At 37.4% G+C, this 23,686-nt stretch overlaps 1 protein-coding gene and 1 pseudogene across 2 annotated transcripts; both read right to left on the minus strand.

Moving 5' to 3' along the window:
• Positions 1-820: 820 nt before the first annotated feature.
• On the minus strand, positions 821-1,328 carry LOC100604823 (annotated as a pseudogene). Its single transcript, XR_004033690.1, has one exon. The product of XR_004033690.1 is annotated as a prothymosin alpha-like (transcript).
• A 4,245-nt stretch (positions 1,329-5,573) lies between these two features.
• LOC100605143 (olfactory receptor 51G2-like) lies at positions 5,574-6,530 on the minus strand. The gene has a single exon (XM_003254811.1). It carries the CDS (start codon positions 6,528-6,530, stop codon positions 5,574-5,576), a length of 957 nt encoding a protein of 318 aa, XP_003254859.1.
• Between the last annotated feature and the right edge of the window lie 17,156 nt (positions 6,531-23,686).

The following is a 23,686-nucleotide window of genomic DNA, read 5'->3' on the forward strand; positions in this document are numbered from 1 at the left end:
GGGATATATACACACACATACATAGATATGTAATTACATACATATACACATATAGCGTACGTATATATTAAACACATATACACATACTCATATATTTCTATATACCCATAGGTATTTCCCCACTCACAACTTTTAGCCTTTATAAATTTCAAGTCTATGAAAAAGCTGAAAGAATAACATAATAAAAACTTGTATTTTCTCTTTTTTTGTGTTAGAACAACTCAGCAAAATAAAATTAAAATTCCTGTTTATTGCTGGACAACATTGTTTCACACATACATCAAACAGGCCATAAAAAAAAAACAGCAACTTCATAGACAAAAAAGGAAAAAAAAGAAACCTTTTATCTTTGGCCTTTTTGACCATCTCATACAAACCAACTACTTATAGTACAGCTAAGTACATACACAAAAAAGTTACTGGAATGCTCGGAATAAGATTGTTTTTCTGTTATCATTTTTGCTTTTTTTACAAGTTTTTTTTTCTTCTTTGAGATTATAATGAACATGGTCACACCACAAGCAAAGTCAGAAGTAGGACAGAGAACGCTCCGAAGGCTGGTTTGGTCATCCGAGATCATTAAAAATGGCTGACCCTAATAATATGTACAAAAATATAAAATGTAAATAAAAAATACAAACAAATTTCCTTTTTAAAGTACTTTTAAGAAAAAAGGCAGGCCTTGGAAGTTTTGGTTCTTTTTTCTTCCCCTGTTGCAAATTCTCATGGTTTGGGCTGGGTGGTGGAGAGCGCGTGTCATCTGCGGGTGGCACTGCCCACGGGGGGCAGGCGGGCCTCTCTACTCGAAGGTGACCACGTTTAGATTCTGAGACCGGAAGTGGAGTGTGAATAGGTCACGGCGGCCTTTTTTTTTTAGTTTAACTTTTTCTTTTTTGCTGTCTAGTCATCCTCGTCGGTCTTCTGCTTCTTGGTATCGACATCGTCATCCTCATCATCTTCAGCTGCCCGCTTGCCCGTAGCTCACTCAGCTTCCTCATCTTCATCTCCATCCTCTTCCTCACCATCACCTTCTTCTTTCTCCTCCTCTTCCTCCCCACCTTCTTCCTCTTCTTCATCTACCTCATTGTCAGCCTCCTGCTCCCCATTTTCCTCATTAGCATTCCCGTTAGCAGGGGCGTCTCTTCCATTTTCCGCCTCTTCCACAACTTCCTTCTTCTCCTTTAAGTCCTTGGTGGTGATTTCGGAACTGGTGTCTACGGCTGCGTCTGACATGGTGGGGCACGCCGGTGATCCGATGCAGGGGATTAAAAAGAAAGCGAGAGTTCAGGGACTCCGACGATAAAGCTGCCTCAGTCCGCGGCGGCGGAGGCGCCAGCAAGGAGGCGGACGAGGAACAATGCAAAGATGACTTCAGAGCAGTCAGTCAAACTTGTATTTTCATTACTAGATTGATAACATATTTTTCACACAGTTTTTCTCCTTTTGTCTCTCTCTCTCCCTCCATCTCTACAGACACACACACCCACCCACATCCATATACGTTTTTATTTTTACTCTCACTTGAATGTAATTTTAGACATTATAATCTCTCAATCAATATTTAATATGCACCTTCTAATAACAGATTCTCCTACATGACCACAATAATATTTCAGACCTAAGCAAATTATTCTAAAGCTAATAATATAATCAATATATAATACATATTCAAAATTACACAATTGTTTTAATAAGGATGGGTTTCTGTTAGTGGTTGTTGTGTCCCTTTAATCTTTTAAAATTTAGATTGATTCTAAATATGTATATGTGTGTATATATGTATATATGTGTGTATATGTATGTTTGTGTGTATATATTATATATTTTATATCTATATATTTTATATATATTATATATTTTATATATTATATTATATATGTATTTTATATTTATATATTATATATCTATATATTTTATATATATATATAATATATATTATACATATATTTTATATTTTATATATAATATATAATACATATATTTTATATTTTATATACATAAATTTTATATATATAATATATAATATATTTTATATAATATATAATATATTTATATAAGATGTTATATATAATATATAATATATTATATATAAAATGTTATATATAATATATATTTTATATATATTATATATATTTTATAATATTATATATATTATATATTATACATTTTATAATATATATAATATATAATATATATTTTATAATATATATTATATATATTTTATAATATTAATATATTATATATAATATATATTTTATAATATTATATAATATATATTTTATAATATTATATATAATACATAATATATAATATATCTATATAAAAATATATAAAATATATATAATATATATTATATATAAAATATATATATAATATATATTATATATATAAAAATATATAAAATATATATAATATATATTATATATATAAAAATATATTTTTTATATATATAAAATATATATATAATATGTATTTCCCTCTGGCCCCCACTGATGGAGTCTCACTCTGTCGCCCAGGCTGGAGTGCAGTGGCGTGATCTTGGCTCACTGCATCCTCCGCCTCCCAGGTTCCAGCAATTTTCCTGCCTCAGCCTCCTGAGTAGCTGGGATTACAGGCATGTGCCACCACACTTGGCTAATTTTTGTATTTTTAGTAGAGACGAGGTTTCACCATGTTGGCCAGGCTGGTCTCGTGATCCACCCTCCTCAGCCTCCCAAAGTGCTGGGATTACAGGCCTGATAAATTTTTTATAACACTACATTTTTAAAAGATTCTAGGCCAGTTTGTGTGTGTGTATGTGTAATGTTCTCATATTCTAGATTTTTCTGATGATTTCCTCATGGCTGGATTTAGGCAAAATAGTTTTGGTAGGAATTCCATATATGTGATGTTGTTTTCTTATTGCTCACATTAGAAGGTACCTAAGTTCACAATATCTCGTCATCGATTAAGCTAACTGCTCATGTGCTTAGGGTAACACTTATCAATCTTATTTATTATAAAGGTACATTCATTTTTCTTATTTATAATTAAGCTGCACAGTGATACACTGAGATTATGCAAACATTCTGTTTCCCAACATCCTTTTTTTTTTTTTTTTTTTTTGAGATGGAGTCTCGCTCTGTCACCCAGACTGGAGTGCAGTGGTGCGATCTTGGCTCACTGCAAGCTCCGCCTCCCGGGTTCACGCCGTTCTCCTGCCTCAGCCTCCAGAGCAGCTGGGACTACAGAGGCCCGCCACCACGCCCGGCTAATTTTTTCTATTTTTTTAGTAGAGACGGGGTTTCACCGTGTTAGCCAGGATGGTCTCGATCTCCTGACCTTGTGATCCGCCCGCCTCAGCCTCCCAAAGTGCTGGGATTACAGGCGTGAGCCACCGCGCCCAGCCCCCAACATCCTTTGAACATTTGTTGATTTATCTTATGTTAAAAACTACAAATGGTGTTTTTCAAAATCTATAAACTTTTGCATTTATACATGACATTCCTCTGTAGAGAAGGGTTTTTCTTTTTCTTTTCTCTTTCTCTGTTTTGAGTATCACTATGGACACATACATTTAAATAAACCAATTTGTAGGCTAGGCGTGGTGTCTCACGCCTGTAATTCCAGCACTTTGGGAGGCCGAGGCAGGCGGATCATGAGAGATCGAGACCATCCTGGCTAATACGGTGAGACCCTGTCTCTACTAAAAATACAAAAAATTAGCCAGGCATGGTGGCATGCACCTGTAGTCCCAGCTACTCGGGAGGCTGAGGCAAGAGAAATGCTTGAACCTGGAAGGTGGAGGTTTCAGTGAGCCGGGATCACGCCACTGCACTCCAGCCTGGGTGACAGAGCGAGACTCTGTCTCAAACCAAAAAAATAAAAAATTTAAAGAAAACCAATTTGTTTGCTGTATTGCTGTCAAAATTCTTAATAATTTTTAGTATTCCAATTTTTATTTAACTTTTATTTCCATTTTAGGGGTACATGTGCAGGTTTGTTATATAGGTAAATTGTGTGTCACAAGAGTTTGGGGTACAGATTATTTCATCACCCAGGTAATAAGTACAGTACCTGATAGGTAGTTCTCTGATCCTTACCCTCCTCCCACCCTCCATCCTCATGTACACCCCAGTGTCTGTTCTCTTCTTTGTGTCTATATATATTCAATGTTTAGCTTCCACTTACAAGTAAGAACATTCAGTATTTTGCTTAATGTTCCTGTGTTAGTTTGCTTAGGATAATGTCCTCCAGCTCCATCCATGTTGCTACAAAGAACATGATCTCATTCTTTTTTATGGCTGTGTAGTAGTCCTTAGTGCATATGTACTACATTTTCTTTATCCAGTCTACCCTGTTGGGCATTTAGGTTGATTTCACGTCTTTAGTATTGTGAATAGTGCTGTGATGTAGTATTCCAATATTCAATGTACCTTTGGCCACTGGTAGCTCTTTCAAATAGGTTTCTGGTTCTTTTTTCTGTTACATGAGCTTATTGTCCTTGTGTTCTTTAGTTTTAGGCACAGTCTATTCCAGTATCACCTAATGTTTTCCCTGCTCTATGCTTAGAATTAGCCATTTCTTCAAGGATTTCAGGTTATTTGTAGTGGGGAATATAATTAGAAATCAATAAGTGGGTGCTGGCTCTGCTCACTGCTCCCAGTGTCATTGCCTACGGGCAGTTGCAGTGGACAGGGATTGGAAATCTAGAGATACAATTAAAAATGCAACTACTAATTTTTTTTTATTAGGATAACACAAACAAATTTATCATCCATTCTCGTTGTCTTAGACTGTAATAACAACCTCCTAAGTGGTTTTCTTGCCTTCTTTTTCTACTGCACTTTCACCTTCCTAATCCATAATACAGTAAATTCTGTGCAGCCTTCTGCAGTGCGATAGTCTTCAATAGCAGACTTTTAAGGAAAGAATGCAGGTTAGATGTCTCAATCAGGTCTGAAAGGTCCCAAGAGGTCTCTCCACTGCCAGTCATTTATTGCTTATCTCCTGTTGTTTTTCTCCCAACACAGGCACATAGATTGTGCTGAATTACATCTGACTACTTGCTTTTCCACAAGTACACCAAATTATTCTAAATCATTTAAAAAGTATTCTTTTTTTCTTTATTAGTTGGCTCCCCACCCCCTGTTTGGCAACCCCCTATTTACCTTTCAGCTTCTTTCTCATCTGAATCCTTTCTTATTTCCTCTTGCAAGGCCAGTAAACTCTCTTCTGAGTTCCTATAACACTTTATGTGTGCCTATCACATTCTCTTTACACATTACTATAATTGTGCATTTAAGGACCGCTGTCCACCAGTGAATGACAAAAGCGATATAGTTCACTTTTAACATTTTTAGTGATGAGCACAGATTCTTGTGCAAGTAAACACTGAAGAAAATATCTGAGGTTAGTGAGTGTATAAAGGAATCAAGACTGTTCTTTACCTATCAGTCTGAGGGCATCCAATTGCTTGTCATATTCTTCATAATGTGTCTGGGCAAGAGATTTGAGTAAGGGTTTTCTGGGCATAAGATATGACTGTTTGGCCATATTTTCCTTCCAGATCTTTAGGTTATTTTCTTATTTCATCAGCCTTGCCCCTTCCTTCTCAGTACCTTGAGCATGGCCTCCCTGATGGGCTTGGATTTCATACTGTAGATGATGGGGTTGAGCACAGGAGGTACCACCAGATACACATAGGCAACCAGGGCATGCACAATGTGGGGTAGGTACCTCCCAAAACGGTGGATCATAGACACACCTATGACTGGAATGTAGAAAACCAGGACAGCCAAGATATGAGACACACAGGTGTTGAGGGCCCGGATGCATTCCCTGGGAAAGGCCAGCCCCATCACTGTATAAAGAATAAGTATATAGGACAGGACAATAAGCAAGGAGTCTACACCCACTGTGGACAGAACCACATAGAGCCCATAAAGGATGTTGACCTTGATGTCAGCACAGGCCTGTTTCATGACATCTGCATGGAAACAGAATGAATGAGACAAGAGGATCTTTCCAGGGCAGTAGTTCAATCGCTTCAGCAAGAAGGGAATGGGGAAGAGGGACACAGTGGCTCGAGCCACGATGGCCAGCCCAATCCTGATGATGACATTATTTGTGAGGACAGCTGCATAGTGCAGAGGGTTGGAGATGGCCACAAAGCGGTCAAAGGACATGGCCAGGAGCACTGAGGCCACAGAGAAGGAGTGCAGGAAGAATATCTGGACCAGGCAGGCATTGAAGCCAATGAGCCGATAATCAAACCAGAGCACAGTCAAGGTGATGGGCAGTGTGGACAAGGTGAGGCCCACATCGGTGAGCGCCAGCATGGACAGGAAGTAGTACATGGGCTGGTGCAGGCTGGGGGTCCTCTTCACAGCCAGGTGGATCAGGCAGTTCCCAGTGAGGGCCACAGTGTACATGGAGGAGAAGGGGATGGCAAGCCAGCCATGAATGGCCTCCAGCCCTGGGATGCCAATCATGAGAAAAGCAGGTGGTTGGAAGAAGGAGATGTTGACATAGGACTGGGAGGGGGGCATCCTAGGAGGCAGCCGAGGGCTCTGTAGAGATGTGAGCTCTTCAATCTGGGTAGAAAATAAGGAGAAAATACAAAATTATTGGAAGTACACCACTTCAGATAGCAGGTGCCATTGGTTCATGCACAATAGCAAATATGACAGATGTGAATCATATTTTAAAATGCACTTCCATCTAAATGAAAAGGGGGAATAACTGTAAATTAAGCTTATTGATGACAAAAGTTCCAGTTGATAGCATGTAACACTGTTTTCTTTTTATATTTAGCAAAGTGATACTTTCTTTTAATATACATAAAGTGATCCTGAAGAGCTTAGTACAAAATGCTGTATTTTAAACAGGAAACAGTGATCCCATGGAAATAAATTGCAGATCTACTGTAGAAACCTGAGGGGTAGAAGGCATGGGCTTGTTATTCTTATTTTCTTGGATTCAGCTTCTACATTCCCAAACAAACAAGCAAATAAGAAAACAAAAGAAAAATAGTTTAAAGGTAGATCAAGAAAAGGGATGAAAAGCAGCCATCCAAATATCTTTAGCAGAGATTTAAAAACCCACCCAAAACAGGTCTGTGAGCTAAAGCAAATTTTATGATGATAGCTGGGTCCACAGTTGTATCTAGTCAATGTAATCAGCTCACACTGAAGGTAAAAAATGACCAAGAACTGGAGGGTATGAGAGTTAAGAAGTGTTGTGTCTACTGGCCAGAAGATTGTGTATATTTTGTGAAATATTTTTAAAGAATACATAGAAAATTAAAGTTGCTGTTGGTGTCAGTTGAGTTATTCTCTATTTTTCTCTATTATGCATTACTTTTTGAGTGAATATCAAGCCCTGATGGAACTGACTCCATTTAAAGATAAGTAAAAAACAGAGAAGTTCCAACATAGAATTTATGCAGACACATTTTGTAAAAATTAAAAGGGATAAACTAAGTTAAACATATATTAAATACTCTTTGAAATAAGGAGTTACTAGAGGAAAGAGAAAAAAGTTCTATATAAATTTTTTTCTAAATACTTAAAAAAGTTAAAGAAAACATGAACAAGATTAAATGTTGTAATACTAGAGTGTGAAATGAGTTGATAATAGAGAAAATAAAAATCATAGACCAAAGAAAATAACCTGGGGCAAAAAATAAAAGCTACTCTAAAACTGAAAATATTGTTATTAGAAAAAGGTATACTGCTTAGAAACTTACAAATATGAAAAATAGAATTGAGAATAATCAAACAAAATGAAATTAAAGCAATGATAAAAGTAATTAGAGAAAATGTAATTGATATGCTGAATAAAATAGTGCAATCTCAAACACAATAGGTATTCCTGAAGAGGAGTAAAATAAGAATAAAAAGAAAAATATTCAAATATATAATAAAATATATTTCTAAAAAATTATAAAACATCCAAGTCTCTGTACCAACTTGCTTATCTACCAGAAAATAAACACTAATGACTAGGCAAATATAGATATATTTAGGTATAATTACTACATTGCAAGGATAAAAATCCTATAAATTCCCCAATGGAGGCAACAAATCTTAAAATGAAAAAGTATCAGACACAACCCAGAAATCTCTTAAGACCAATAGATCACAAAAAAAGGGATTAATGTGTACAGAAAAAAATGGATGTGTAAAAAACATCAATTTTTTACATCCAAATGTGTAAAAAAATGGATGGAATATAAACATTCTTTTTTTTTTTTTTTTTTGAGATGGAGTTTTGCTCTTGTTGCCCAGGCTGGAATGCAATGGCGCGATCTTGCTCACAGCAACCTCCGCCTCCTGGATTCAAGCGATTCTCCTGCCTCAGCCTTCTGAGTAGCTGGAATTACAGGTGCGCACCACCACACCTGGCTAATTTTGTGTTTTTAGTAGAGACCGGGTTTCACCATGTTGGTCAGGCTAGTCACGAACTCCCAACCTCAGGTGATCCACCTGCTTCGGCCTCCCAAAGTGTTGGGACTACAGGTGTGAGCCACCGCGCCTGGCTGGAATATAAACATTCTTAATGCATCTAGAATGTTGTCTAGTGGAAAAGAAAAATAACATACATTAAAGTCAATATTTTTATTATTATTTATAATATGGACTAATATTGTAGGATACATTTTTTGAGTGATTATATTAATGCCTTTGAGAGCCAAGACTTTCAGGGTAAGAGAAAAAGAATACATATTTAAAATCAAACAAGTTAATTAAAATGTTGTAATTATAAAGTTAAGTTTGAAATATCAGAATAAGCTCAAGAAATATTTATCTTTTAAGTAATATATATTTTTCAGCTTTATCCTCAGAAAATGACTCAGTAGCAAGAACATCTCAGTAGCAAGGAATACCTCTAATACTTAGCTGTGGTTTTTAGATAACATTTTCCCCTAAAAGGAGTCACATGTCTTTTGATAAATAGCTGATTTCAAACCTTGTGTTGGAAATATAGCTAATGATATTGGACATCTTTTAATACTAGAAGACAAGGAATCATTCAAAGCCAATGGGAATCATTTAAAAAAGACAAAGTAGTCAACTTGAAGAGGCTCCCACTTTCCAAATAGGGCCAATTCAACATTAGTAAGAATGGAAGATGAAAAAGATGGAAACACATTGCGTGTGTTTGTGTGTGTGTGTGTGTGTGTGTGTGAGAGAGACAGAGAGAGAGAGATGTGCATATACATATACACAAACTCACAATTCATTGGTCAGTGATGCTATTAACTGGTACTCAGTATTTGAAAACTTGCGCATAATCTGCTTTGCTTCTACAAATGGTTGCATGGTTAAAACAAAAAAAATGGCAAAAAGTATCACAGCGAACAGGAGATAATAGAATTAGAGTACCTTTTCTTTACCTAGTGAAATAATGGAAAAAATCATCAAGGGCTGAAAGTATCACAAAATACCAGAGGGAGCAGAGTAAGATGACCAAATATAAGGCTTCTCTAGTCATCCTCCATTCAGGAACACCAAATCTGACAACTATCTACACAAAAAAAGCACCTTCATGTGAACCAAAATTCAGGTGAGCAATCACAGTACCTGGTTTTAATGTCATATTGCTGAAAGGGGCATTGACCAGGGTAGAAAGAGTCTTGAATTGCTGTTGCCACCCATACCCCATCCCCTGGCAGTGGACACGTCATGTGGAGAGAGAATCTGAGCATTTGGGGGATGTAGAGCACGGCGGCTGTGAGACTGTGCTTTGAATTCAGAGCTGCCCTGTCATAGTAGAAAGCAACACCAGGCAGAACTCAGCTACTGCCCACCCATAGAGGGAGGATTTAGATCAGCCCTAGCCAGAGAGGAATCACACATTCCAGCAGTCAGAACTTGAGTTTTGGCAAGCCTCGCTACCCTGAGCTAAAGTGCTCTGGGGTCCTCAATAAACTTGAAAGAAAGTCTAGGACACAAGGACGGCAACTCCTAGGCAAGTTCTAGTGTTGTAATGGGCTCAGAGCCAGCGGAAGTGGGTGGGAATATGACCTAGTGAAACACTAGCAGGGGCAGCTAAGGGAATGCTTGTGCTACCCCTCCCCCAATCCCAGTCAGCTCAGCTCACAGCAACAAAAGTCACTCCTTCCTTCTGCTTCAGAAGAGGATAAGGGAGAGGAAGAGGACTTTGCCTTTCATCTTGGATACCAGCTCAGCCACAGTAGGATAGGGCACCAGATAGAGTTGTGAGGCCCCCAGTCCAGGCCCTAGCTCCCGGACAACATTTCTAGACACACTCTGGGACAGAAGGGAACCTACTGCCCTGCAGGGAATGGCCCAGTCCTGGCAGGATTTATCACCTGATGACTAAAGATCCCTTTGGTCCTGAATAACCAGCAGCCATACCTAAGTAGTATGTCATGGGCCTTGGGTGAGACTCTGAGACATGCTGGCTTCAGGTGAGACCCAGAACATTCCCAGCTCAACCCCATTAAAAAGTGGATAAAGGACATGAACACTTTTCAAAATAAGACATACATGTGACCAACAAGCATATGAAGTAAAGTGCAATATCACTAATAATTAGAGTAATGCAAATCAAAACCACGATGAGATACCATCTCACACCAGTCAGAATGACTATTAATAAAAAGTCAAAATATAAAAGATGCTGATGAGATTGCAGAGAAAAGGGAACACTTATACACTGTTGGTGGAAGGGTAAATTAGTTGAACCATTGTGGAAAGCAATGTGGCAAATCTTCAAAAGAACTAAAAAAAGAACTGCCATTTGACCCAGCAATCCCACTACTGGGTATATGCTCAAAGGAATATAAATCATTCTCCCATAAAGACACATGTATGCATATGTTCATTGCAGCACTAATCACAATAGCAAACACATGGAATCAACCTAAATGTCCATCAACAGTAGAGTGGATAAAGAAAATGTGGTACATATATAGCATGGAATACTATGCAGCCATAAAAACGAATGAAATAATATACTTTGCAGGAACATGGTTGGACTTGGAGGCCATTATTCTTAGCAAACCTTTGCAAGAACAGAAAACCAGATACTGCATTTTCTCATTTATAAGTGGGAGCTAAACAATGAGGACACATGGACTGAAAGAGGGGAAATACAGACACTGGGCCCTACTTGAGAGTAGAGGGTGGGAGGAGAGAGAGGTTCAGAAAAATTAAACACAACAACAACAACAATTATTGGGTACTACGTTTGGTACCTGGATGAGGAAACAATCTGTACACCAAACCCCCCAAGTCATGAGTTTACCTATATAACAAATCTTTACCTATATAACAAACATGTATCCCTGAACCTAAAATAAAAGTTAAAATATTGAAAAAACCTCATGTACCCCATAAATATATCACCTACAATGTACCCATAAAAATTAAAAATTGAAGAAAAAAAACAAAATGAAATTAGAGAACACTGTATATTTTACCAAAATAACAAATTTGGGTCATATTCCACTGTGAGTTTACAGAAAATAGTCAAGACAGCAGTCAAGCAGGCATGTTAAGATACCAAGAAAGGAGTCAGAAATATTCATATTAAAATAAACAAACTTGACGAAACATTCCAGCTTATTCCATAAATAAATTCCAAGAAACAAAAATAAAGAGGAAAAACGTAAGAACTGATAAATGAATGCAATAAAGTTGCAGGACACAAAACCAACATATGAGTATCAATAGCATTTCTATATGCTGTCAGCAATTAATCTAAAAAAGAAATAAGAAAGCAATTCCATTTATAATAGCTACAAAAAATAAAATACCTTAGGATAAATTTATCAAGTGAAAGATCTCTACATGGAAAACCATAACACACCCATGAAAGAAATCGAAGAAGACACATGCACAAATGGAAAGATATCCTATGCTTGTTTATTGGAAGAATTAATATTGTTAAAATGTCTTACTACCCAAAGCAATCTACAGACAATGCAACCCCTATCAAAATATCAATGACATTCTTCACAAAAATAGTAAAACAAAATTCTAAAATTTGTATGGACCCACAATAAACCCTGAATAGCTAAAACAATCCTGAGCAAAACAAAAAACAAAACCAAAACTGGAGGCGTGACACTACCTAACTTCAAATTACACCTCAAAGCTATAGTAGCTAAAACAACATGGTACTATCATAAAAACAGACACATAGACCAATGGAACAGAATAGAGAACTCAGAAATAAATCCACACATTTACAACCAACTTATTTTTCACAAAGATGCCAATAACACACATTGTGAAAAGGACAATCTCTTTAACAAATGGTGCTGAAAAAACTGGGTATCCATATGCAGGAAAATGGAACTAGATCCCTATTTTTTACCATATACAAAAATCAATTCAAGATAGATTAAAAGCATGAATGTAAGACCTGAAACTATGAAACTACTAGGAGAAAACATTGGGGAAATGCTACAGAACACTGGCCTGAGCAAAGGTTTTTTGGGTAAGACATCAAAAGTACAACAAAGGCAGAAATAAGACAAATGGGATTACATAAAGCTAAGAAGCTTTTATACAGTAAAGGAAACAATTGACAAAGCAAAGAGGCAACCTACCTCCTGGGAAAAGATTTTTGCAAACTATCCCACAATGTATTAATAACCACAATATATAAGGAACTCAAACAATTCAATAGCGAAAACAAATAATCTGATTAAAAAGTGGGCAAAAGACCTGAATAGACATTTAACAAAAGACGATATACAAATTGCCCAAAGATGTATGAAAAAAGGATCAACATCGCTAATCATTAGGGGAATGAAAATCAACTGACAATGAGATGCCACCTCACCCCAGTTAAAATGGCTTTTATTAAAAAGCAGAAAACAAAATAACAGATGCTGGTGAGGATGAGGAGAATGGGGAATGCACTTACACTGTTGGTGAGAATATAAATTAGTACAGCCACTATGGAAAACAGTATGGAGGTTCCTCAAAAAACTAAAAATAGAACGACCTTATGATCCAGCAGTCTCACTGCTGGGTACATACCTAGAAGAAAGAACAGTAGTATGTCAAACAGATATCTGCACTCCCATGTTTGGCAGCCTTATTCACAATAGCCAAGATATAGAGTCAACATAAGTGTCCATCAATGGATGAATGGATAAAGAAAATTTGGCACATATACACAATGGGGTATTATTCTGTCATTAAAAAGAATGAAATCCTGTCATTTGCAACATCATGGATGGAAATGGAGGCCATTATGTTAAGTGTGATAAGCCAGGCACAGAATGGAAAATATCACATGTTCTCACTCCTATGTGAGAACAAAAAAATTGGATCTCATGAAGGCAGAGGGTTAGAATGGTAGTTGCCAAAGGCTGGGAAGTACAAAGGGGAAGGGGGACATGAGAGATTGGTTAGTGGGTACAAAAATACAGTTAGGTAGATTGAATAAGTTCTCATATAATATTCGATAGTACAATAGGGAGACTATTAATACTATTAAATTACTATTAACAGTAATTTATTGTGTATTTCAAAGTTACTAGAGGAAAATAATTGAAATGTTCCCAATAGAAAGAAAAGATAAATGTTTAAGATACATTACATAATTACACTGATTTGATCATTATACATTTTGTACATGTATGAAAATATCACATGTACTCCTAAAATATGTACTGCTATTTTATACACACACACACACACACACACACACACACACACAACTTGACTCTTATCAACCAAAAGAAATGTGTGGACCTTGTTAGTATCTTGTTTTGAGCAAATCAAATGTAAAACATGAGCAAACTAACAAACAGAAACATTTTCACAGGGTAATCGTGAATTGCAATAAATGTGGATGTGAGCTGATGATTGTTGTAGCTGCATATGAGTATACAGAGATCCACTGTATTCTTTCTTTAATTTTGGATATTTTTGATTTTTTATAATAAAATACTAAGAAAATAGTTTTCTTTTATAACAAGTGACAACATTAATGAAAATAGCTTTCTAGTTAAACTTGGTAAATCATACAAAACCTTTATCTCTCTACTGTCTCCAAATTCCCATTTAAGTGACAGTAAAAATAAAAAGATATTAACTCACAATGACAAAAGAACTGGATAGGATATAAGAGATGTAAATATTATGGTCTATGGGTAAATCAGAAAGAGTGGTGGGAAACTGATAGAAATAAAAGATTAAGTTCTTATAGAAAGGTTACATCTCAGATCCACTGCAAAATGACTAGGAGTTAGAGCTCATAAAAGCAAGAGTGAGGAGAGGAATTGAGAACAGGATGATTTTATGAGGAGCAACGGTAAGATCCCCTCTCCTGGATATACCTTCCACCCTGGTAGAAGTCAGACTACTTTCCGAAAAAATTCTACCAGCAAGGCTCTGGATCCAGAAATACTTGAAAGAAATTAAACCTGGACAGTATTTAAAACAAGGGATATGAGGAATGGCAAGACTGCCCAGCTCTCCTTTTCTCACTTGATTCACTGAGTTCTGGTAATCGGGTTTATTCTGCATCACTTGATGGTCACCTTGGGCGCCCACCCAGCAGGAAAAGCCTGTGAAGAAATGCCAGACCAGATAAGGACAGCTGAGATGCTGAAACAGTGCTCAGATGACCTCAAGATACCAAACAGGAAAAGAACTGGATACATTGTCACATCCACTCCTTTTTTTGAGAAATTATAAGGAGCATAGTCTTGGAAATATGGTCTTGGATTCCAGTTCATCTCAGAGCTATCAACTTCAGGACCTTAGGAAACCAGCCTCTTCCAGCCCGTCTTCTTCAAGTGGGGACAGAACTACGTTCTCTCATTGTGCCGGACTGAGTATTTCTCCTTTTTATGCTTTGTGTCCAACTCCATCCCACTGATGTATCTCCATCTGAGGCTGAGGTGCTGGAAGCCACCCATCTGAGAATTAGAGAAGGGGATGTATTGGGGCACAGATTACTCACCCTAGCTGTGGTCCCAAGCTGTCCTCCCATTCCTATCCTGCAGGAGCCCAGAATGCCTGTGGCAGAGCGACTGAGTTTTATCTCATTACACAGAGACACCTTGGCAGAAGTGCCTATCTCCAGGGAAGGCGGGCTTGGGTCACAGAGGAATCAGTCGCTCCACTCAGGGCCCTGGAGAATGGGAAAGTTGGGGCTGGCTTTGGAACCAGGGACAGACAGGTGCTTGGAGAAACTAAACCGTAAGAAGGAAAGAGAGACCAGAATCATAGATTCTACAAAGTCCCACCAAGTTTAAATTATTCTCAGAAACTATCGACTTCCACAGCTCATCTGATTTTGAAATCTTTCCAGGATGATACTGCTGAAGCCTCCTCTGGGCCAGGCCACAGGATGCATCCTACAGGAGCTCATAGTCTTTGCAGAGGGGCGGGATATGGAGTGATGTAGTTGAGAGCCCAGTGGTGGCCCAACCCAGCCTGAGGGAGTCAGGGAAGGCTTCCTGGAGGAGGTGGAGAGAAAATAGACTTCTGACAGGCCCCCAAACCCTGTGCGAAGCCCTCAGCTCTCATTCCTGGAAGGGTACCAGGACTGTGGGCTTGAAGCCCCAGGCTTGGAGTGTGGTATACATTCTGCCCATATTCCTAGCCTAGGAATGACCTGCTGAATCAAGCAGACTCAAAAGGAGAGAACTTGGACAGTGGAAAGAACATGAACTTCAGAGGCATCAGACCTGGGTTTGAGGCTCCCTCTTGAACTTTTCTTACTCCTGAGAGAGTTTCCATAGTAGCTCTGGCCTCAGCTCTTTCCTAAATCAATTTGGACTATCGTTACTCACCTGCAACTTCCTTCTATGGACACATTTGACTCTTTCTTGTCTTTGATTTTGCCTGCACCCTGTCATGCTGAATTGGGCTCAGCCTGTCTCTCTACTTTTCTCCTCCTCAAGTGATAAGTAAACTTAGAAAAAAAATCACACACTCTTGAAAATTTATATCAAGACAATTTGTGGCCTTTAACCCGAGCTGAGACCTTAGCACTGCTTCACAATTATTTTCTTTCTGTTTTTAAATTGTCACAATTTTTCTCAAGCTCTTTACCCAACCTGCCACCACTCCTCTCATTAGTTAATTTGGTATTGCTCCTAACTTCACACAGAAAATGGAAGCCATCAAGTGGGCCTTCCCTTAGCTTCCTGCCCAATGCATCTGCTATCTGAACTGTTTCCATTTTATATACATCCTGTGCCAGAGAGACCATTCTTTTTTCTTTTTTTTTTTTTTTTTTTTTTTTTTGAGACAGAGTCTCACTCTGTTGCCTAGGCTGGAGTGCAATGGCGTGATCTCAGCTCACTGCAATGTCCGCTTCCTGGGTTCAAGAGATTCTCGTGCCTCAGCCTCCCAAGTAGCTGGGAATACAGTTATGCACCACCATGCCTGGCTAATTTTTGCGTTTTTAGTAGAGACAGGGTTTCACCATGTTGGCCAGGCCGGTCTTGAACTCCTGGCCTCAAATTATTCACCTGCCTCAGCCTCCCAAAGTGCTGAGATTACAGGTGTGCAGAGAGACCATTCTAAGGAACATGTTGCTTCATGTTAGCTCCCTCTCCACACTTTTAATTACTTCTTTGGTGGCTGCCCATAACTCACAGCAAAAACAATTCTGAATGCCATTTCATGGATGGCACCTAAGACTCCTTCATGTTTTTTATTTTATTTTATTTTATTTTATTTTATTTTTATATAAAGCTTTTAAAGATGGTTGTGGATTCTCATGCAATTCTAAGAGATAATTCAGAGAAATTCTGTGTATATTTTACCCAGTTCCCCCAGTGGGGTGACAGCTTACAAAACAACAGTGCAATATCAAAATAAGGATTTCGAAGGTACAGAAGGAATGTACAACAATATTATAAGGACCATACATGGAAAACCCATGGCTAATATACTCGAGGACAATAAGCTAAAAGATTTTCCTCTAAGATTAGGAATAAGACAAGAACTCTTACCACGTTTGTTCAATATATACTATTCTGAATATATACTGGAAGTCTTAGAGCAATTAGGTAAGAAAAAGAAAAGACATCCAAATCCAAAAGAAAGAAGTAAAATTATATCTGTTTGCAGATGACGTGACTTGATATATGGAAAACCATAAAGACCCCAACTAAAAACTAATAAATTCAGTAAAGTTGTGAGATAACAAATCAACATAAAATTGATTGCATCTCTATACATTATGAATGAACTACCCCAAAAAAGAAAACAATTGCACTTACAATAACATTAACAAAAAATAAAATACTTAGAAATAAATTTAACCATGGAAGTGAAATACCTGTTACTCAAAAAAAACTACCAAAAGAAATTGATAAAATAAATTGAAGATGGCACAAATGGAAAAATATCCAGTTTCATAGAAGAATTAATGAATTGAGTATTGTTAAAGTTTCCATACTATACAAAGTGATCTATAGACTATCAAAATTTCAATGACATTCTTCACAGAAATAGAACAATCTTGAAATTCCTATGGCATTAAAAACAAACAATCAAACAAACAAATAAACAAAAACCCTACTAGTCACAGCAATCTTGAGCAAAAAGAATAAAGTGGGAGGCATGACACAACACTATGGTAATTAAAACAGCATAGTTTTTGCATAAAAACTAATATATAAACTGATATATAAACCAATGGAACAGAGTAGAAGGCCCAGAAATAAATCCACACATTTATGGCCAATTGACACTCAACGAAGGTACAAGGACACATGATGGAGAAAGGAGAGTCTCTTCAACAAATGGTTTTGGGAAAACTGGCTATCCATATGCAAAAGATGAAATTGGACCCTTATCTTACTCCATATACCAAAACCAACTCAAAATAGATTAAAGACTTAAATTTAAGATCTGAAACTAAACTACCAAAAGAAAACTTAATGAAAAAGTTTCTAGACGTTGATCTGTATAATAAATTTTTGGATATGAACCCAGAACATAGACAACAAAAGTAAAAAGTAGACAAATGGGATTACATAAAATTAAAAAGCTTACGCACGGAAACAATCAATTGAGTGAAGAGACAACCCATGTAATAGGAGAAAATGCAAAGCATACATCTGGTGAGGGGCTACTATCCAAAATATATAGAAAATACAGTTTAGTGTCAAAAACCAAATAATCCAATCAAAAAGTAAGCAAAGAACCTGAACAGTTTCTTCTCAAAAGAAGACACACAAATGGCTAAAAGGTATTTGAAAAGATGTTTATCATCAATAATCATTAGTGAAATACAAATCAAAACCACATTATCAGCTTGTATTTGTTAGAATGGTTATTATCAAAAATGAAAAAAATGGTAAGTGTTGGTGAGGAAAGGGGGATCCTTGTATACTATTGGTCAAAATGTAAATCAATATAGTCATCATGGAAAATAATATAGAGGTTCCTCAAAAAATAAAACTAGAAGTACCATATGATCCAGCAATCCCTTTTCTTGATATATATCCCCAAAAATGAAATTAGTATCTCAAAGAGATATCTGTATGCCCATATTCTTTGCAATATTATTCACAAGAGCCAAGATACGGAATTAACCCAAATCCCCATCAACAGATAAAGGGAAAATGAAAAGGTGATACACACACACGTACCCACACACACATGCACACACACACTACTCAGCCTTAATAAAGAAGGAAACCCTGTCATTTGCAACAGCGTGGATGAACCTGGAGGACATTATGTTAAGTAAAATAAGTCAGGCACAGAAAGACAAATACTACATGATCTCACTTATAAGTGGAATCTAAAAAAGTCAAACTCATGGAAGCAGAGAGTAGAACGATGGTTTCCAATGGCTGGGGCTGCTGGGTGGGAAAAACGGGGAGGTGTTTAAAGGGTACAAAATTTCAGTTATGTGGGATGAATAAAATCTGATTTAATGTACAGCATGGTGACTACAATTAATTATATCTGATTGTATACTTTAAATTTGCTAAGAGATCTTAAAAGTTCTCAACACACACAGACACACAAGGGAACTATGTGAGGTGGTTGTTATGTGAATTAGCTTGATTGCGGTAATCACTTCATAATGTATACATATATCAAAACATTATGTTTTTAGGGTAAACATGGACATAAAGATGGCAACAATAGACACTGGGGACTACTAAAGGAGTGAGGGTGGGAAGGGGGTGTGGGCTGAGAAACTACCCATTGGATACTATGCTCGCTATCTGGGTGATGGGATCATTCATACACCAAAACCCAGCAAGATGCATTTTTCCCATGTAACAAACGTGCACTTGTACCCTCTGAATCTAAAATAAAAGTTGGAACAAAAACAAATATAAAAACACCATACTATATGCTGTAAACATATGCAATTTTTATTTGTCAATTATACCTTAATAAATCTGGAAAAAATAGTCACTTGCAAAATAAAACAATGAGAATATTGGCCGGGCGCGGTGTCTCACGCTTGTAATCGCAGCACTTTGGGAGGCCAAGGCAGGTGGATCACAAGGTCAGGAGATCGAGACCATCCTGGCTAACACGGTGAAACCCCGTCTCTACTAAAAATACAAAAAATTAGCCGGGCGTGGTGGTGGGCGCCTGTAGTCCCAGCTACTCAGGAGGCTGAGGCAGGAGAATGGCGTGAACCCGGGAGGCGGAGCTTGCAGTGAGCCGAGATCGCGCCACTGCACTCCAGCCTGGGCGACAGAGCGAGACTCCGTCTCAAAAAAAACAAAAACAAAAAAACAATAAGAATATTAACATTGATACAGTCAAGGCATTGAACATTCCCACCACCACAAGGATTCCTCATGTTGCCCTTTGGTATTTATGCTCACTTTCCTCCTTTGCCATCCCCTTCTTAATCCCTGAAAACCACGAATGTGTTCTATATCGCTATAATTTTGTTATTTATAATTTTGTTATATACTCTAGATACTAGTCCTTTGTTGTATCCTTGGTTTGGTAATACATTCTCCCATTCTCTGGGTCCTCTTTTTATCCTCTTAGCAGGAATTTTGACAAAGCAATAATTTTTAACTTTAATAGAGTCCAACTTATCATTTTTTCTTGTATAATATGATAACTGTGGAACTCACTTAGTTTTAGGGGTTTTTTAAAAAATAGATTATTTGAATATTTTTCTATGTATGTAATATTAGGTATATAATATAATGTACACATAGGGATATTTTATTTCTTTATTTTTGTCTGCATGCCTTTTACTTTTTTCCTGCTTTATTGCATTGACTATGGACTATGTTGGATAAGAGTGATGACAGTAGGCGTTTTTTCTTTGTTCCCACGTTTAGAGGGAAGACATTCAGTCATTCACCATTAACTATAATATTAACTATAGGTTTTTGTAGGTGCTCATTTTCAAGTTGAGGAATTTCTTCTCTGTGTTTTCATCATAAATGTTTGTTGAATTTTTATCAAACGCATTTTCTGTATCAATTTATATCATCATGTGAAATTTATTTTTAATGCTGTTAATATGGCAGATTACTTGATTTTTGAATATTGAACAAGCCTGGCCCTCCTGAAAACAAAACATGGTTGGTTATAATTTTAAAAAGTACACATAACATAAACTTTACCACCTTAACCTTTTTTTTTTTTAAGAGACGGAGCCTTGCTCTGTTGCCCAGGTTGGAGTGCAATGGCGTGATCTCCACTTACTGCAACCTCCGCCTCCTGGGTTCAAGCGATTCCCCTGCCTCAGCCTCCCGAGTAGCTGAGATTACAGGCACGCGTCACTATGCCTGGCTAATTTTTTGTAGTTTTAGTAGAGAAGAGGTTTCATCATATTGGCCAGGATGGTCTCGAACTCCTGATCTCGTGATCCACCCACCTTGGACTCTCGAAGTGTTGAGATTACAGGCGTGAGCCACCACGCCTGGCCCAACCATTTTTAAGTGTATGATTCAGTAGTGTTAAGCATATTCACATTGTTGTACGACTAATGTCCAGAACATTTTCGTCTTGTGAAACTGAAATTCTATACCCATTAAACAAATAATTTCCCGTTTGCCCCTTCCCCATCTCCTGGCCGCCACCATTCCACTTTCTGTTTCTAAGAATTTGACTACCTCATGTGAGTGACATTGTACAGTATTTGTCTTTTTGTGACTTTCTTATTTCACTTAGCCTAATGTCCTCAAGCTCCGTCCATGCTGTAGTACGTGTCAGACTTTTCTTCCTTTTGCAGGCTAATTTTTCATTGTGGGTATATACAAAATTTGTTTATCCATCATCCGTCCATTGACACTTTGTTGCCTACACCCTTTGACTATTGTGAAAAGTGCTGCTATGAACATGAGTGTGCAAATATACTTTCAAGATCCTGGTTTCAATTCTTTTGAGATTACCCAGAAGTAGAATCACTGGAACATACAGTAGTTCTATTTTTAATGTTTTGAAGAACTGTGATAACGTTTTACTGTTTTACATTTCTATCAACAGTGTTAAAGGATTCTAATTTCTCCACATTCTAGTAGCCATAATGAGTGTGGTGCACTGTCAAAAATGTTTGTGTCTATATATGAGAGAGATTAGCCTGTAGTTTTTTTGTGTGGTTTTTGTACTGTTTTTGTTATCAGAGTAATACCAACGTCACAACACACATTGGGAGATGTTTTCTCCTTTTCCATTTATTGGAAGACATAGTGTAGAATTCTTCTTTTAATGTTTATTAGAATTTTCTAGTGAAACAATCTGGACCTATGAATTTCTTTTTGGGGATTTTATAAATTAAAAATTCAATTCTTAATAGTTACAGGGTTACAAATTATATATTCATATTTTGGGAGTTGTGGTAGTTTGTGTTTTACTAGGAAGTGGTCCACTTTTCTGTGTGTAGAATTGTTTGTAGTATTTCCTTATTATTCCTTTGATGTACACAGTCTGTAATAATAACCTCTGTTTCATTCTTGATATTATTAATTCATGCCTTCTTTCTTTTTTCTGTTAATCTTGCTAGGAGCTTATTAATTTTATTGATCTCTTCAAAGAATCAGCTCTGTTGCAAAGATTTTATTTTTTTCTGTTTGAATTTTATTGATTTCTTCTCTTATCTCTATCATTTCCTTCTACTTGCTTTGGGTTTTGTTTTGCTCTTCTTTTCCTAGGTTCTTGATGGCATAGCCTAGATTATTGATATGAGACTTTTCTTCCTTTTTAATATATTCATTTAAGCTACAAATGTTCTTCTCAGCACTGTTTTATCTGTGTTATACAAATTTTGGTATGTTTTATTTTCATTTTTATTCACATCAAATTATTTTCGATTTCCATTGAGACTTCTTTTTGTTATTCATTAATTATTTAGGAATTTCCAAGTTATCTTTCTGTGATTACATTGCATTTGGAGAACATATTGCGTGTCACTTTTATTCTTTTAAATTTGGTCTCTGTTGATACTGGTGGTGGGGGATTTATTACTGCTAAGTGAAGATGGGAATTTTCTCCACATTATCTTTATGATAACATGGTGTGAGAGTCCTCATTACTCTTGGGTGATGGTGAATATCTTGATCCTCTACTAGGCCTCCTCTGCCGTCATCCCATTGGGGATGGGATGGACATCTCATTACTGCCCAGTGAGGGTTGAAATCCAGGCACCTACATGGTTTCCACACTGACACCATGGAGAAAGGGGCTACTCATTATAGGCTGGCAGGAATGACAGTCTCAACTGCCTATTCGACATTCTCTGATACCACCACTCTGAGGAGGGTGTTGGGTGCCTCATTACAGCCTCATGAGGTTGGAAGTCTGGGTTCTCCACTTGGCCTTTGCTGACATGAGTTGGGGGGTTATGTGGTCACAGTTTTTTTTTTTTTTTTTCTGCAGTGTTTTGCTGGAGTAAAGTGGTTTTTTGAAGTCTTCTGCCTTGCTAGGATTCCCCTTTCATTGGCCAGAGGGAGCAGGCTTTTGAGAGGCCTTTTACTGTCTGTGCACATTAGCATTTCTGTGTTGTCAGTTTCTTCAGCTCCAAGTCAGATATATGAGGTAAGAGGATAATGCAATCATTAAGGATGACCACTATGTCATTCCTCTATTTCATGATGTCATTCCTCATATCCCAAGCTCCTTAGATGGTCTGCCTCTTGTCTACCCTTGGAATTTTGTGTTTGTTTTATACACAGCGCCCAAGGTTTTTAGTTGTTCTTAGCAAATAAATAGAAACATGTTCTTAGCAAATAAATAGGAAAATATGTCTATTCTGTCTTCCCCAATGTGGGAGGAGTCTCCTTTAAGATTTTTAATTCATCTATTCAGCCTTGGCTCCTGAGACAATGGTAAATCATTTAAAATCCCTGCAACTTCAATTCCTGTTTCAGCCACTGCTATGGCTACCAGTTCTGGGCAGGCGCAGCCTGTCACAGATTCATCTGGACCCTGGGGTTTCTCCTTTGATGTTCTGTCATGGGGGCCCATGGGAACCCACTGAATACTCAAGCATAGGCAGTCTGCCAGTTTTGGGAGTTAATGCTCTGTGGAGCAATTCTTAACTAATTGAATACAGGAGGAATAATTACTTTTCATTTACTTCCCCCAGGAAGAAGATTATGGGCAAATACTGCAAGAACTGGCAACAGTCTCCTGTTACGTGGACAACTCTATAATGCGTGTTTGTTTGGGCTCTCCCTTTTCCCTGCTCCAAACTCCCTGTCCCTGACTTTTGCTCACTGGGTCCAGACCCCAGTAGAGTAGCTGCTCTTAGG

The sequence above is a fragment of the Nomascus leucogenys genome, chromosome 15 (assembly GCF_006542625.1).
Source record: "Nomascus leucogenys isolate Asia chromosome 15, Asia_NLE_v1, whole genome shotgun sequence".
Classification (NCBI taxonomy): Eukaryota; Metazoa; Chordata; class Mammalia; order Primates; family Hylobatidae; genus Nomascus; species Nomascus leucogenys.